The 17,916-nt window shown below is 41.5% G+C and overlaps 1 protein-coding gene across 1 annotated transcript in view; it reads right to left on the reverse strand.

Annotated features, from left to right (window-relative positions):
- HABP4 (hyaluronan binding protein 4) overlaps nt 1-17,916 on the reverse strand; it is a 36,588-nt gene that overhangs the window by 8,539 nt on the left and 10,133 nt on the right. Inside the window, 3 exon segments of the mRNA NM_001244681.1 lie at nt 9,591-9,674; nt 14,666-14,734; nt 15,216-15,377. Coding sequence (NP_001231610.1) covers nt 9,591-9,674; nt 14,666-14,734; nt 15,216-15,377 — 315 coding nt within the window.

Below are 17,916 nucleotides of genomic sequence, written 5' to 3' on the forward strand. Positions count from 1 at the left end.
GCAAAAATATAAGAAGACACTGAGATCCGTAATACTGAAATACTGGAAACAACCCAAAGTCATCTGGAGATGAATTTGGTGGAAAAATTATGGCTACTAAACATGAATATTGAGCAGCTAAAAAGGAATGAGAAATATATATATATATTGCTAGGAAGCATCTCCTGGATATACCGATGAAAAAGCAGGGTCAAGTGGAATGTATGTTACCATTTACCTAAGAAAAAAGAAGACATACAAGCATATATATTATATAGGTGGTTTTTTGGGGGGGTTGCCCACATGTGTGGCATATGGAAGTTCCCAGACTAGGGGTTGAATCGGAGCTACATCTGAGGCCTATGCCACAGCCACAGCAATGCAGGATCTGAACTGTGTCTGTGACCTATACCACAGCTCACAGCAGTGCCAGATCCTCAATCCACTGAGTGAGGCCAGGGATCAAAGCCGCATCCTCATGGATGCTAGTTGGGTTTGTAATCCACTGAGCCTCAACGGGAACTCCCTACATACAGGTTTTATTTTATTTTTTTTTAATGTAATATAAAATAGGGCTCGAATAGGAATAGAAACTAGTTGGAAAATATTATGCTTTAACAGGTCACACTTTGGAAACATGTAAATATTTTACATAATTATAAGACGGATTTAAATTAAAATTCAATCTCTAAAACTTGGAAGCAAAATTAATCAAATTAGCCTGTGTATCAGATTGGTGATAAAAGCATCAGAAGAAAGTGAAGTACCTTTTAAAATACAAATTTGATTATTCATTTCTCTATATATAACTTTTTAAGAATCATACCATTGGTGGTAGTGCTGGTGCTGTTATTTGTGACTATTGTGTGTGTAGCAAATAAGTAATAGTGTGATGTTACTGACAACTAGGATTTTCAGCATAGAAAAAAAAGAGGAAAAAAAAAAAAGATAAGAAAGTTTAGCTGAAAATTTTGTATTCCTAAATTTCAAGTGGAAATACTGAGTGAGCTCATAAATATTTTATCTTAAAAATGTGTATGAAGAAAAAAAAATGTGTGTGTTTATTTCTCAGCTATGTCCATTTAAATGTCCTAGAAACAGTCAAGAACCTAATAGCAGTGAGTCCTCCTAGTGACCAGACTGTAGTCTCTAAATCCCATATTCTAGGAGTTCCCTTTGTGGCTCAGGGGAAATGAACCCAACTAGTATCCATGAGAATGTGGGTTTGATTCCTGACCTCGCTCAGTGGGTTAAGGATCCGGCATTGCTGTGAACTGTGGTGTAGGTCACAGATGCGGCTCAGATCTGGTGTTGCTGTGGCTGTGGCCTAGGCCGGCAGCTGCAACTCCAATTTGACTCTTAGCCTGGGAATTTCCATATGCCGTGGGTGTGGCCCTAAGAAGACAAAACAAACAAACCAAAACCCCATATTCTATTATAGGACTCTAGCTCCACGGAAAAAATGGCTCAGTATAAGGTATGAAGATTGAAGTTTAGATGATGAGTCTAAAACGTGTCTTACCAGAAAGCAAGTAAACAAAGAACACTGAACATGTGTCAAAAGGATCAAGAATCAAAAAAATGGGGTCAGTATAAGCACCCATAAGCATAAAAACTCAGTGGATTAAAACACATCAAATATGCTTAAATCTCCAAGTTTATAACAATGCTTTAAAAAAAGTCATCAGGAGCTCCTGTCAATGGCTCAGTGGAAATGAATCTGACTAGGTACCATGAGGTTACAGGTTCGATCCCTGGCCTTGCTCAGTGGGTTAAGGATGCTGCGTTGCTGTGGCTGTGATGTAGACCGGCAGCTGTAGCTCTGATTGGACCCCTAGCCTGGGAATCTCCATATGCCTCAGGTGTGGCCCTAAAAAGCAAAAAAAAAAAAAAAAAAAAAAAAAAAAAAAAAAAAAAAAAAAAAAAAGGCATTGGCACCCTTGAAGGACCCGAGGAAACCAGCTCCTTATTCTGAAAATGAGTAAATTAAAAGTAAAATGTACCTTTTACTTATTCTTCCTTTTCTAAATGAATTTATACCTCAGTATAATCAAATTGTTTAAAAAAGTTTGTGTGTGTGTGTGTGTGTGTGTGTGTGTGTGTGTTTTTAGGGCCACACCTGAGGCATATAGAAGTTCCCAGGCTAGGGGTCAAATCAGAGCTGCAGCTGTCAGCCTACCCCACAGCTCACGGCAACGCCAGATCCTTAACCCACTGAGCAAGGCCAGGGATAAAACCAGCATCTTCATGGATGCTACTCAGGTTTATTACCACTGCGCCACAAGAACTCCATAGGTAAGTGTTTCTTTATAGGTCATCTCAGCTACTAAATGAAGAAAGAATGACAGAATTAGACTACCACTACTTAGCAGTCCTAATGATTAATGGATAAAGGCAATGATGATCGGAGGCCTTCCACAACCTATGAAATAATCGTGCCATAAAGTTGAACCTGAATTTGATCACCCCTCTGCCTCTCACTATTCACTTTCAGGAAATAAGAAAAAGCTGGGTCATTTGTCCAAAGAGTTTCCCAGAGTCAGAATTTTATTGATTGCATCCCTGCAGGCAGTGGTGTGCTGGTAAATATTTAACATCTGGGTCTCAGGGAGGAAAAAACCTGGATCTCTCGCACTTGCTAGTTTCTGTGGTGTAAATATATTCCACCTTGGAGGATCTGAAGCTACCAATGTGACATCAGTGTGACATCACTGAACAAAGAATTGGGAAGAGATGTGCAGTAGTACACCAATATGTAGTATTTCCACTGTACACATACAAGTGGGGTAAGTAACTTTAAGTACATAGGGAAAGGTAAAATGCGCTGCAATAATTAGGATACCGTGAGTTGCAAGGAGTTATTACCTTTGTTTTAACATTATAAATTCTAGGTTGACATAATTTCATTTTCAATGACTGTGTTTCGAAAATTTAACAATTGGCTGTTAACACCTTGGTGCAAGCCAGTTCCAGCGTAGTTTTTTCTTATTTCCTGAAAATGAATAGTGAGAGGCAGAGGGCTTGTTGACGTGGTAGGTGAGGAAGGAGAATGCACAGAGGGTGTCTGTACTGTGTCAGGCTGATCACTTCTGTGGAGGAATCGCTTGTAGCAGGTGCTCTACTCTGAATTGCACAGACTTGTCTGTGTATCACTAGAGGGCTGCATTCCTTACACGCCTTGTGCTTTTTTGTTCTTGTTCTTTATGTTTAGATATGATATTCAACAGGAATATAACGCACTCCTCAGTTCTAGGAAGGACTAAGGCAAGTGTATATCTAACAGAAAAGCATTGTAACTGCTATCCCTCTAAATTTAACACACACACCCTGTGAGTAATTCAAAGCCCTTCACAGGTCTTGATTTATGATGAAAAGTCATAGGAGATAATTTTCCATCAAAGCTGCTTATAGATATAAGGTGTCAAATCTACGACTTGTAATATGAACAATGCTGTACACAAATCTGATGGTTAAAGATTTGTGCAATATATTTACAAACAAATGGGACAATAATGCTAACATTTACTGTATGTTTACAAGGTGCCAGATGCTAATCAAAGTGCTTTACATTAATCCACCCATGACAATCCCACAGGTAAGTTAAAATTAATAACTCCATTTTACAGGTAAGAATCGAGAAAAGAGGTCATACAGCTAACATATAAATGAAAAAGCCAAATTTCACATCCAATCCTTCTATCTCCAAAGCCCACATTCAACCTCTGTGCTACTTTGGGAATAAGAGGGCAGGAAAATATGCTTAGATGGAACATGGTCAAGAAATGGACAGAGGAAACATACAAATATCAATTCCAATGTCCAAACTTCCATTCAGGCAGTACCTTTTTACCTAATCAAGTGAATCAAAGCAAAGTGGGTTCTAGACATAAACCTTCACTCACTTGAATACTCAACAGGGGCAAGTGGATCTAAGATCTAACCTAACATGTAAATAATACCTCCCACTTCCTTCCAAAGGAAATGAATTGCATGACAAACTTTTAGTGCCTCATATATCTGCTATAAAATTTCTGAAGAGGTATGGTCCTGCTTTAAGAAAATTCAATACATAATAATCCTCATTGTGTAAGGAAATACACTCAGAAACAAATGCCAATAAAAAATAATTCACTGCAGATATTTTGTAATAATGCTTCCTCATTCTTCTCTTCTCATAGGATTATTTATTTATTTTATTTTATTTTTTGGTCTTTTTTTTTTTTTGTCTTTTCAAGGCCGTACCTCTTATCCCATCTTCAGTTCTTAGTATCAGGTTGGCACTTTTCTGTACAGCACAGGGAACCATACCTAGTCACTTGCGCTGGAACATGACGGGGGATAATGCGAGAAAAGAATACATATATATATATATATGCACACACATATATACGTGTATGACTGGGTCACTTTGCTGTACAGCAGAAATTGACAGAACATCATAAATAAACTATAATAAAACAAATAAAAAGTAAAAAAATAAGTAAATAAATGGTACTTTTTAATCTTTTTAATTTTGATACATTTTCATATGGAGTTTTCTTCATTCCAATTTTCCCTTGAGACTTTTGTCATCTTTTTTTTTTTTTTTCGTCTTTTTATCTTTTCTAGGGCCGTGCCCACAGCATATGGAGGTTCCCAGGCTAGGGGTCCAGTCGGAACTGTAGCTGCCGGCCTACACCACAGCCACAGCAATTCGGGATCCAAGCCATGTCTGCAACCTACACCACAGCTCAGGACAACGCCAGATCCTTAACCCACTGAAGGAGGCCTGGGATTGAACCTGCAACCTCGTGGTTCCTAGTCGGATTCATTAACCACTGAGCCACGATGGGAACTCCTAAATGGCACTTTTAACCATTCCTACCATTCAGTAAAGAACATGAATGGTTGTGCTACAGTACCTGGTTCAATTCCTGCCTCTGCCGCTTACTGCAAGTTATTTAACCTATATGTCTCAGCATGAGAATAATGAACAATTATTAGTAATTCTCCTTCATGGGCAGCAGAGGGTTAAACTGGCTTAAGCCACGGAAGGTTTTAGAGCAGTTCCTGGCACACAACAACTACTCAATAAATGTTGGATTTATCCTCAAAGCAAAACAAGGGAAGCTGTCACAGGTATCCCCAGACATTAGAACACCACGTGACAAGGAACACGTCAAACTTCTGTAATGAAATGTGGAAGGAGGGGCCTGGCACATAGCATTGTCAACAAAAGGTGTCCAGTTCGAAGAAAATGTACTTGCTTTGGGGTGCAGGTTTGAACACTACGTGAGAGTACATTAAATTCACCTGCCAAGAAGTTCTAAACTGACACGTGCACATTCAGGAGGTGCCCTTGATGGATGCTATGGCTGCATGCTGAAAGCTTGGGTGTTAGATCGATACCCAGGCACAACCGAGATCACAGAGCATCTCTGTCTTAGGATGTATATACAAGCCTAATTTTGCAATTATTAAAAAATGTAACCGTGTTATTGGAAATGTTAGTAGTAATTTTGAAATTTGACAAGGCAGTGTGGGAACAGGAATTTCTCAGCATGGCTGGCACCCAGGCTGCAGGTGCTGGGCACTGCAGTTTCTGCAGTCCTAGCTGTGGCTCACTGCCCATTCCGCTCAGCAGAGGGAGACCTGCCAACTAGCTCCACCAGGATAGTGCAGAGAAGGAGACTGCCACCAAAACACTCAGTATTATTTTATCCTTTAGAATAACTGATTAGTTAGTTGAAACAAGTATTTTGTCTAATAGCTATGAATGTTGAGGTATCTCAATCAATTCAAAAGATGACAATTATGCTATCATTTACTATTATTCTGCTTTATATTACCTAAATTTATCAAAATGGTTTATTGGGTCAAAAAGAAACTGATTTTTCCTGAAGGTATCTAGTTAACTCACTTTCTCAACATTCATATACACTGTTGATCTATTTCCTTAGTTAACTCACTGTGCAAATATTCATATTAACTGTTAATCTATTTCTTTAAATAAGTTTCTTAGTTGTTTTGCATAATAATAAATAAGTTTCTTAGTTGTTTTGCATTCACAACCATCAATCATAGCAGCATTTTCACTCTTGTAATAAGTAACAATAATAATAACAGATATTTGGAGTTCCTGTTGTGGCTTAGTGGTTAATGAATCCGACTAGGAACCATGAGGTTGCGGGTTCAATCCCTGGCCTTGCTCAGTGGGTTAAGGATCCGGCATCGCCATGAGCTGTGGTATAGGTCACAGATGCAGATTGGATCCTGCATTGCTGTGACTGTGGTGTAGGCTGGAGGTTCCAGCTCCAATTGGACCTCTAGCCTGGGAACCTCCATATGCCATGGGTGCGGCCGTAGAAAAGACAAAAAAATAAAAATAAAAATAATAATAGCAGACATTTGTATAGCACTAACTACATACCAGGCCGCAGTCTTCGTAACACACACGTACACTCAACCTATACTTACAACGGTCTTCTGATGTAGGTACTGTTATTAGACCCATTTCACAGATGAAGAGAACTGAGGCATAGAAAGATTAAATAACTTGCCCAAACCACTAAATGGCAGACCTGGAACTTGAACCCAGAACACTGGCTCAGAGTCTGTGCTCTAAACCATAGAACACCCTCCTCTCTGCAACTGAAGGTGAGAAAGAGTTAAATAAACAGGTGAAGGGGGGGTGTGGAAGAGATGGACAGAAAAAACCAGAAAACAGTACTTGCAAAAGCTCTTTGCTAGGGAGTTCCCGTCATGGCTCAGCAGTAATAAACCTGACTAGTATCCATGAGGACACTGTTACAGCTCCGATTTGACCCCTAGCCTGGGAACTTTCATATGCCGTGGATTCGGCCCTAAAAAGACAAAAAAAAAAAAAAAAAAAAGCTTTTTGCTAGGCGTTGCACAGGAGCTGGGAACATGACATCAAAGCCACGTGATGAACCCCGAGAAGGCACAGGAGTGGCTGAACTTGAGGGCTCTTCTGGGGCCAGACCTCACAGGACCATGCAGGTCAGGGCAAGGGACAGAAAAAAGATGGGCAGCCACAGTGGGTCTTACTGAGGGATGGGGGCATGACAATCAGAAACCAGTGTGAAAGTCGCTTTGGTGTGCAGACAGGTTGGTAGGAGGTGAGAATGCAGGGAGCCTGGTTAGATGCTCCAGTGAGACAACACTAGCAGTAGCTGAGTCTGCAGTGGTGAGTGGAGATAATAGATATAAAAAGATAAGCATCCTCAGGGCAGGGTGACAGAATGGACTTTGGGGACAGAGGGTCAAAAAGGAGGAAATCTTAAGAATGACTCTGAGGTTTCTGGTTTGTGCAACTGGATGGATAGCAATGCTGGTCCCCTGATGAGGACCTGGGACTTGTGGTCCTTAGTCCTGGCCACGCTGAGGCTGAGCACGAGGAGCATTTGGGATGTCTCTAGGGAGGTGTCCAGGTGGCAGAGGGACACACAGGCTTGAAGCCCATGTTGAAGGTTGGAGGCAGAGGTGAATATTTAGAGTCTAGGGATAAATAACAATTCAAGGTGTAAGGGCATGAGACACTAGAAACAAAGAGCCCTGAAGAAGTTGACATTTTTTTTCTTTTTAGGGCTGCACCTGCAGCGTATGGAAGTTTCCAGGCTAGGGGTCCAATTGGAGCTACAGCTGCCAGCCTACACCACAGCCACAGCAATGGGATCCAAGCTGCATCTTCAACCTACACCACAGCTCACAGCAATGCTGGATCCTTAACACACTGAGCAAGTCCAGGGATCGAACCCGAGTCCCCATGGAAACTAACTGGATTCTTAACCCCCTGAGCCACAAGGGGAACTCTAACTCGACATTTATTTATTTCTTGGCCACGCCCACGGCACGGCACGTGGAAGTTCCTGGGCCACGGATCAAACCCATGCCACAGTAGCAATCTGAGCCACTGCAGTGACAATGCCGGATCCTTAACCCACTGAGCAAGGCCAGGGATCAAACCCACAAACTCACAGTTCCCAGTCGGATTCGTTTCCACTGCGCCATGACAGGAACTCCAAGAATTTTTAAATTAAAGTACGTATATTGTTTTTTCATTTTTTTTTCTTTTTTGGCTGCACTGAGGTATATGGAGTTCCTGGGCCAGAGATCAGATCCCAGCCACAGTTGTGACCTAAGTCATAGCTGCGGCAATGCCAGATCCTCAAGTCACTGTGCCAGGCCGGGGACTGAACCTGTGTCCCAGCATTCCCAAGATGCTGTTGATCCCACCGCGCTGCAGTTGGAACCTAGTTTTTTAGACATACGGCACACTTAACAGACTACAGTACAGTGTAGGCGTAACTTTTATAGCCACTGGGAAGCCAAAAAAAAAAAAAAAAAAAAAAATCCTGTGACTTTTTTTGTTGTGATATTCCTTTTTTTGTTGTGATATTCCTTTTATTGTTATGGTCTGGAACCAACTTGCAGTGTCTCTAGGATATGCTGGAAAAGTCAACTGTTCTGAGAGGCCGAGAAAGATGCAGACTGAAACATCTGTCAGGTCTGAAGATATGCGGGGCAATGAGGACAGAGCCAGCTCTGGAGTAAAGTGAGGATGAAGTGAGAGGGGAGGAGATGAAGGCGTGGCCACAACCCTGCAAAAGGCAGCTGAATGAGATGCAGGGGCAACGAGAGGCTGAAAACAGGAGAGACTGAGTGTGGAAAAGTGTTGCTTGACCCGAGGTGGGAGGAAGGAGGTAAGAGTACCTAAAGCAGAAGGAGCTAACTAATGGTGAGATTTCTGTCAAGTCAGTAGGAAACAGGATCCAGAGGCTGAAAAGGCAGAGAGACGGCGCCTCTGTTTTACCACAGGGGAAGGGGGTCAGGATGCAGGTGCAGGAGGTTTGCATCTTTGGGAGTGGTGAAGGTCCCACCTGATGGCTCCTGATGTCTCTGTGACACTGGAGGCAAAGCTGTACCGAGAAAATGAAAGAGGAGGTGTGGGTCTGGAGAGGATGGGGAAGGGAAAGGTGGGGGACGGTGTCAGGGCTTTGAGGAGACACGACCTAGTTATCTTAGCGGGTGGGGGAAAGAGCAAACCTGTGAAACAGGCATTGCTTGGAGGTGTCGGGGGCTCATTTCAGAATGTGGTGATCAGGAGTTTGCAGGGGTTCCCATCAACCCCACTGCGTGACTCTCAGTGCTCAGCCTGTGGGTGCAGGCAGAGAGAAGGCAGATGGCTACTGGTCACCCAGGAGGTGGGTTCTGCTGGCAAAGTCAAAAGATCTAAGGGCAAAGGAGTTTAAAGATTAGGCAAGGGGGCTAGAGATGGACCATGGAGAAAAGAGGGAAGAGGGACTGGGAAAGAATAAAGACTAAAGGATGGGGGTCCTGATGAGAAAGAGACTTGTCACAGTCCAGGCTGCTGATGGAAAAGAGGCTGCGGGCACAGGGCAGGATCCCTGAATTGAACCCATTAATTACCATTCATAATCATTCGCTAGATTATCTGAATTATTAATCCGTTTGACTACTCATGAGCACATTAAGAAGGTCAACCTTCTGTGATCTGACAAAAGGCTGAGCTTCCTGCTCTATGAAGAGCTCTTAGAAATCTTTAAGAAAATGACCAACGACCCAATGGAGAAAATGAATGACGCACTCACTTGGCTGGAGCTTCCTCCTCCAGGGGGCACAGGGACTCGTCCACGGCTGTGGCCTCCTCCATCGGAGCAGTCGGGTCCACATCACTACAAGGCAGTGAGAATAAGGCTGATCACATACATGTTTGTTGATATTAATGCTTTTACACACTCAATATAGAAGAAAACACTTCAATGCCCTTTTTAAGTAAATATCCCTCAAGGAATTAATGTGTACATACAGATAACCTATATCAGAATAAAGAAAAAGGAGAGAATTGCTCTTAATTGCTAATCCATATAAATTATTTCTAAAAATGTGAGAAGTATTTCAGAAAGAAAAGTTTCCATAAGGAGTTCCCATTGTGGCGCAGTGGTTAACGAATCCGACTAGGAACCATGAGGTTGCAGGTTTGATCCCTGCCCTTGCTCAGTGGGTTAACGACCCGGCGTTGCCGTGAACTGTGGTGTAGGTCACAGACGCGGCTCGGATCCCAAGTTGCTGTGGCTCTGGTGTAGACTGGCGGCTTGGATTCAACCCCTAGCCTGGGAACCTCCATATGCCGCGGGAGCGGCCCAAGAAATAGCAAAAAGACAAAAAAAAAAAAAAAAAAAAAGTTTCCATGAATGGCCTAAAATTAAAAACAAATTGTAAAGGACCAGAACAATTACTCAAAACTTATTATCCTACGAAATTCCAAATGTTAACAGGGGCCATAAAAGTTCTCAATCCACAAATGTTAAATGACTTGTAATAGATAAGAAAATGCCATATCAGGAGTTCCTGCAGTGGCTCAGTGGAAGCAAATCTGACTAGTAACCATGAGGTTGCAGGTTCGATCCCTGGACTCACTCAGTGGGTTAAGGATTTGGGGTTGCCATGAGCTGTGGTGTAGGTCACAGATGTAGCTTGGATCTGGCATTACTGTGGCTGTGGTGTAGGCTGGTGGCTACAGCTCTAATTCGACCCCTAGCCTGGGAACTTCCATATGGTGCAGGTGCGACCCTAAAAAGCAAAAAAAAAAAAAAGAAAAAAAGAAAAAAAGAAAATGCCATATCAAACAAAAAATGGCAGGAAAGTAGAAACACTGCACAAAAAGGAATGTGTTAAGATTACAAACAAGCTGATGGTAACGATACCAGAAAAATACAGCTCTGAAACATCAATTTACGTACCATCACATATAAATACTCAATCTACAGATTAGAAATTATAGCACAATGGAAAACAATTTGAATTTTAACAAACGTAATTTTAATTTTTTTATGTTGATATTAATCCTATCTGAACATTACTTTAAAAAAGAGTATCAGCAAAAAGAAATTTCATTTTCAGGAAAATGCTAAAATCAGTCAATATAAATATATCCATTAGAAATATTTTCCACTCTCTATACAGAAGCCGGCACTTTTTCATTCCCAATTCAGGAAAAATCTTCATACATTAGGTTTTGTTTGTTTTTTTTTTTTAAAAGTACACATAAAATGAACTATAATAAAAAGAATAGACTTCTTACATTACATTTTTTTTTCAATTCTCAACTCAAAGCCATTCTAGTCAACTTTAAAAACCACTGTTTTTCAACACAAAATTTGAATAATTTTTCCTTTTAAAAAAGGTCCAAATGAAATGCTCTCCATGTTTGGAAGGACATTAGTGCTGCTCTGCCTGGTGGAGGCCCCTTCACAAAAGCGGCCTTTGCCCATCAGTCTGAACCTTGGAGGGGTCATGGGAGTTTTGTGTATCCAAGAGTCTAGCAGCAGTGCCAGTACTGGATTACCCCACCTTCTTCTTTATGCCCTTGGCCATGTAATAAACCAAGGGGATAAAAAAACTTGGATTCGCTGACAGTTCATAGCTTTCAACAATTAAAAATCATGAAGGAGATATAGGGGAGGAAAAAAGAAACAGAATACAGGAGTTCCTGTGGTGGCACAGCGGAAACGAATCCGACTAGGAACCATGAGGTTGTGGGTTCGACCCCTGGCCTTACTCAGTGGGTTAAGGATCCAGCGTTGCCATGAGGTGTGGTGTAGGTTGCAGACGCAGCTTGCATTGCTTTGTCTGTGGCCAGCAGCTGTAGCTCCGATTAGACCCCCAGCCTGGGAACCTTCATATGCCACAAGTGTGGCCCTAAAAAAAAAAAAGAGAAGCAGAATACCAAACAAAGAGACTATGTAAAAACCAGCATTTCTTAAACCAGTCAGTCAATTAAGGGAAAAAAAAAAATTACAGACTTCTTCCCTATATTGACCTAAATTATTTTATGAATAAACTAATTGTGTGCTTATAGCTCTCATAGAACCATATGATCCAAACTAGAAAAGAATTAAGTTTCAAGATTAGCAAGCATTTACTTTGGCAAATGTTGTTGTTTTGTTGAAAGTAAATCACCAATAAGATGATAAAGAAAGTAAATCACTTTATAAGAGGATAAAGCTCCAAGGCTGATGTCTCTATTTTGACTTCGGTTATATAAACGTAGAAAATGTCTATGGGCTCTAGTATGGTCCCACAACAATGTTAAACATATTAAGGCTTTGTTAACTAGTTCAAATTTAATCAGAATATCCACTTAACCAAATCTATGAAACTGAACAGATTTTAATCAAATGCGGCTTGATTACTACAGAAAACTGTCTTATTCTCCACAATTAAAGTTAGAAAGCAGCATTACTGAAAACTGCCTGGGTGTCTATTTCAGTTGGTAAGTGAAAATAATATCTGATATAACACTCTTTAAATTACGGTAAATGGAGAAAATTCTGTTTTCAGGTACTCTTGGTCAAACTCCTGAAGAAAACAATGGAAATGGCTCAGTCACCCCATTTGAAAGTGTTTTGCCCACAGATCTGGTTATACTGCCAATGTCTTCAAACAAGAATACAATACTAGAAGTTCCCCTAGTGGCTCAGTGGTTAATGAACCTGACTAGCATCCATGAGGATGCAATTCGATCTCCGGTCTTGCTCAGTGGATTAAGGATCCGGCATTGCCGTGAGCTGTGGTATACGTCACAGAAGCAGCTCAGATCCTGCACTGCTGTAGCTGTGGCTGTGGTGGGCAGCTACAGCTCCAATTCGACCCCTAGCCTGGGAACTTCCATATGCCTCGGGTACAGCCCTAAAAAAGACCAAAACAAAAAAGTCTTATCCTACAAAAAAAAATCTGGTAATTACAGATTATTACCACCGAAGAGCTGTAACTTTGTAATTCACAAACCAATCCAAAATGAGTGCCATGGGGCATGTGTCAGTTTAACACTGGGACCCACCATCCACCAAGTGCACACTCGGTCACTTCTTCATGTTCCAAGGCCAATACTTACCCCTTAGGGGTAAGAGATCACTTGGAGCCAAAACAATTTTAAATTCAAATGCAAATGGAAATGGAGTAGTAGTAGTGGACAAGATAGTAAATTAGATGATTCTGAAGGTGCCTGAATTGCTTTTTAAAAACATACTATCACAGGAAAACAAAATAAACAGATTTGCAATTGAGGCTCTATAGCACCCCAGTTTGAGAAACATTTAACAAGTTTCCTTTCAAGGACAATAAAGATACGCAATGGCAGTTAATCTACTTTTACATTTGGTATATTCTGTATATTTGTTTTTAAGGACAACAATTTAACTTTTTTTTTTTTTGTCTTTTTGGGGCCACACCTGCAGCATATGGAAGTTCCCAGGCTAGGGGTAGAATTGGAGCGTAGCTGCCGGCCTACACTGTAGCCACAGCAACGTGGGATCTAAGCCTCGTCTGCAAACTACACCACAGCTCATAGCAAGGTCAGATCCTTAACCCACTGAGCGAGGCCAGGGATGGAACCCGCATCCTTATGGATACTAGCTGGGTTCATTACCACAGAGCAGCGACAGGAACTCCCAAGGATAACAATTTAAGAAAAATAAGTTTATGTGAAAAGCTTACATTCTTCAAAAGAAGAAAAGTGGAAGTCTGAGTCCCCTCAAGCCTTCAAACTTGTGGAAAGCCCTCCCTGCAACACATCCTGAAGCAACTCACTCCTTGTCCTCCTGCCTATCTCTGTGCTCACACCAAGAAGGTGTCGTCCCTGCAGCCCTGACATGACAGAAACCACAGAGCCAGGTACCTTCTCTAAGTGGTAAAACTGGCACAGATAGAAACGACCATAAAGCCTCGGAATATATCACATTTGAACCTCAGAGGAAATTTATCCTTGAGCTCTGATCTGCAAGTGATCTTATAAAATCAAGATGCAATGTGCATAAAAACTTTCAAAGGGCACAGAAAAATAAACTATAGAATACCCAGGAATTTAAAAAGCATTCTGAGGAGTTCTCTTCGTGGCACAGCAGAAACAAATCCGACTAGGAACCATGAGGTTGCAGGTTCGATCCCCAGCCTCACTCAATGGGTTAAGGATCTGGTGTTGCCATGAGCTGTGGTGTAGGTTACAGATACGGCTCGGCTCTGGCATTGCTGTGGCTGTGGTACAGGCTGGCAGCTGTAACTTCAATTAGACCCCTAGCCTGGGAACCTCTATATGCCACAGGTGATGCCCTAAAAAGCAAGAACAAACAAAAATAAAAAAAAAAATAAAATGCATTCTGAGGCATACGCAAACATACAGTGCCTTGCCTTTGGGGCATTAGCAAATACACAAATTTGCACAGCTACAATGAGATAAAATAAAAGAATCTGAAAGCAGATTCAAATTCAACTGCAATATGGCAAACCTGTTTTAAAACGTCATCTCTGCCGTATAGCCCTGGGAACTCTATCTAGGCACTTATGATGGAGCATGATGGAGGATAATGTGAGAAAAAGAATGTACATATGTAGGTGTGACTGGGTATATGTACAGTGACTGGGTCTACTGTACGGTAGAAAATTGACAGAACAGCGTAAATCAGCTATAATGGAAAAAATAAAAATCCTTTAAAATAAAAGTCAGCTCAGGAAACGAAAGCCTAAAATCAATCTCTACTTAAAGCACAGAAGTATAAAGACACTGCGGGCAAAACAAAGAGGACATGATTTTAGAGACAGGCAAAGAGAGATCCAGATTATTTCCACTTAATTGTAGGTTCACAGAGTGCACACATTTGCACCATACCTGGTATCTTTACCTGATCCCCAGGTGCGAACTCCATATCCACCCGTGTTGTCTTCAGTTCTGATTGCTCTAGAGAAAGAAAGAATATTCCCTTAAACAGGAAGCCGGCTTCCAGTCAATACCCAAGTCAGAAAACTTGATTATTGGAGTTCCTGTCGTGGCGCAGCAGAAACGAATCTGACTAGCATCCATGAGGATGCAGGTTCGATCCCTGGCCTCGTGCAGTGGGTTAAGGATCCGGCGCTGCCGTGAGCTGTGGTGTAGGCCCCAGCCACAGCTCGGATCTGGCGTGGCTGTGGCTGTGGCGTAGGCCGGCTGCTACAGCTCTGATTAGACCTCTAGCCTGGGAACCTCCATGTGCACATGGGTATGGCCCTAAAAAGACAAAAAAGAAAGAAAAGTTGATCATAAAAGCTGTCCCAGGATGAGCTCCCTCAGGAATAAAAGCATACTAATATAAAGTCAATTAAATATTATCACATAACAAGCAGATTCATACCATGTATTAGCAGGATGTTAAAGGGAAAATTGCATTTACAAAAAAACTTACATTTTATCACTGCCACCGTATCTCTCAAATTCTCGTTTCCCTCTCTGGTCAAAACCGTCAAAAGCTCTGTTCCCAAGACCACCTCTGCCTCTGCTTCGCATGCCCCCTCTTGGGCCTCCACGTCCTCTCAGTGGTCTGTCTCGATCAAATCTGTCAACTGGTCTAGGAAGAATGGATACAATAAAAAGTGGTGAAGGGGTTAAAGAGCTGAGGCTTTTTGGGGAAAAAAAATTCTAGAAGGGAAGTTCCGGTCATGGCTCAGCGGAAACAAATCTGACTAGGATCCATGAGGACGTAGGTTCAATCCCTGGCCTCACTCAGTAGGTTAAGGATCTGGTGTTGCCCTGAGCTGTGGTGTAGGCCAGTGGCTATAGTTCCGATTTGACCCCTAACCTGGGACCTTCCATGTGCCGCAGGTGTGGCCCTAAAAAGACAAAAAAAAAAAAAAAAAAAAAAAAAAAAAAAAAAAAAAAAAAAAAAAAAAAATCTAGAAGGGCATTATGGTTATAGTATATTGAAAAGAGCGGTGCAGCTTGAATAATAATAAATTTTACTGAACACACACTATCTCTGGCACCGTTCTGAACCCTTCACGGACAGTCATTTAATTACAGCTACTGCCCACAGATGAGGAAGATAGTTGAAGATGACTCTTTTGTTGTTAATCTAATAGCAACTTTTGTCTCTATGTCATTTGACCTTTATGTACCATTTGACACTGTAGATTTCTAAGAGGAAATGTGAGGAAATGAAGCACAAAAACATATGGAAAATAATGCCAAGAGTCAAAACCAGGCCTAAATTTACATGAAATTTAGTTCAGATGGTGATAAAGTAACAAATTCATTAAAAACCTAACAGTAATTGAAACTGACCCTAAAAACAGGCCTGTGTGTTCTGGTGTATTTTAATCCCTTAAATCTTTTTTTTTTTTTTTTTTTTTTTTAATTCCATAGGTTGACCCTCTTCCCCAACCCCCAATTAAACATATTCTCATTTGCTTCTTTATAATCCCCTTCTTATAAATATATCCTCTTTTTTTATAGGTTGGTGAGCATCGAGGAATCTGATACTCCATTTAGGAAGCTTTACTGTGATACAATCACAAGCAAAAGCAAGGAAAATAATATTGCATTGGGCCAAGTATCCCACCTCGATTTGCATGCCTGTAAACCCCTCTCTTACAACAGTCTTAATAAGTAGACGTGAGCAGCCGTTTCATAGGTAAAGGGAATGAAATTCATGGAGGGAGGAGTAAGTGGGGAGTTAATGGGTACAGTTTGGGACAGATGAAAAGTTCTGGTGATGGATATCGGGGATGGCTGCACAACCATTAATGTACCTAATGCCATGGCACTGTACGCATAAAAAGTGGTTAGAATGGTCAATTTTATGTTATGTATATCTACCGCAATTTAAAAAAACTGCTTCCTCATGAGGAAGGAAAAAAACCCAAACATCTCAGTAAGTGATTCGTTCAGAACTGCAACTGGCTTTAAATGAGCAGCAGTAAACTGCCGAAAGAGCCAGGAGCTGAACTGTATCCAGACAGATGCAAATTAATTTCCTAATAGTCTATGTTCTAAGAGTTCACTTAAGTTCCATCATGTGGAGCCTAAAGAAAAACTCCTGCTGCATTAAAACAGTAGTTACATTTCCAGAATATGTGCAACGAGTGCCATGGCTGATCTCTGCGCCTGAGCCATGCAGTTAGTCTCAGCATCATTTGTGCCACTGCTTCTACGTGTTTTTTGTTTTGTTGTCTTTTTTAGGGACACACCCACGGCATACAGAAATTTCTATATTCCCACCAGGTTAGGTGTCGATTCAGAGCTACAGCTGCCAGCCTATACCACAGCCATGGTAACGCTGGATCTGAGCCATATTTGCAAGCTATACCGCAGCTCACAGCAACAGCAGATCTTTAACTCACTGATTGAGGCCAGGAATGGAACCCCCGCATCCTCCTGGATACTAGGTGGGTTCATTTCTGCTACGTCACAATAGGATCTCCTGCTTCTATGTAAAAACATGTGTTCTACTTAGGGAGTTCCCTTGGTGGCACAGTGGTTAACGAATCTGACTAGGAACCATGAGGCTGTGGGTTTAATCCCTGGCCTCTCTCAGTGGGTTAAGGATCCGGCCTTGCCGTGGCTCTGGTGTAGGCTGGCAGCTACAGCTCCGATTCGACCCCTAGCCTGGGAGCCTCCATATGCCGCGGGAGTGGTCCTAGAAAAGGAGAAAAGACAAAAAAAAAAAAAAAAAAAAAGTGTTCTACTTTTCCTGGAATAAAAATCCAGTCACTAAAATTCTGGGAGTTTCCTCATCCATAAATTGAGAAGAATGAATTAGTGTGTTACAATGAGCAAGATTCTATAACTCTGTCCAATGAACATGTATAGCTATCACAGAAATGCAAGGTGACAACCGTTTTTTACTACCAAGTAAGCAAAGGTCTGACTTTATCACATTCAAGGCTACACAAAGTGCTCTGAGAAATGCTCTTAAAAATTATTAGTGATAAGAGTAAATTGATAGGTTACTAGGATAGTGATGTTTTTTGTTTGTTTTTGCTTTTAAGGGCTGCACCTGCAGCATATGGAAGTCCCCAGGCTGGGGTCAAATCAGAGCTGCAGCTTCTGGCCTATGCCACAGCCATAGAAACTTGGGATTAGAGCCACAGCTGCAACCTACACCACAG

This window comes from Sus scrofa, chromosome 10, assembly GCF_000003025.6.
Source record: "Sus scrofa isolate TJ Tabasco breed Duroc chromosome 10, Sscrofa11.1, whole genome shotgun sequence".
Lineage (NCBI taxonomy): Eukaryota > Metazoa > Chordata > Mammalia > Artiodactyla > Suidae > Sus > Sus scrofa.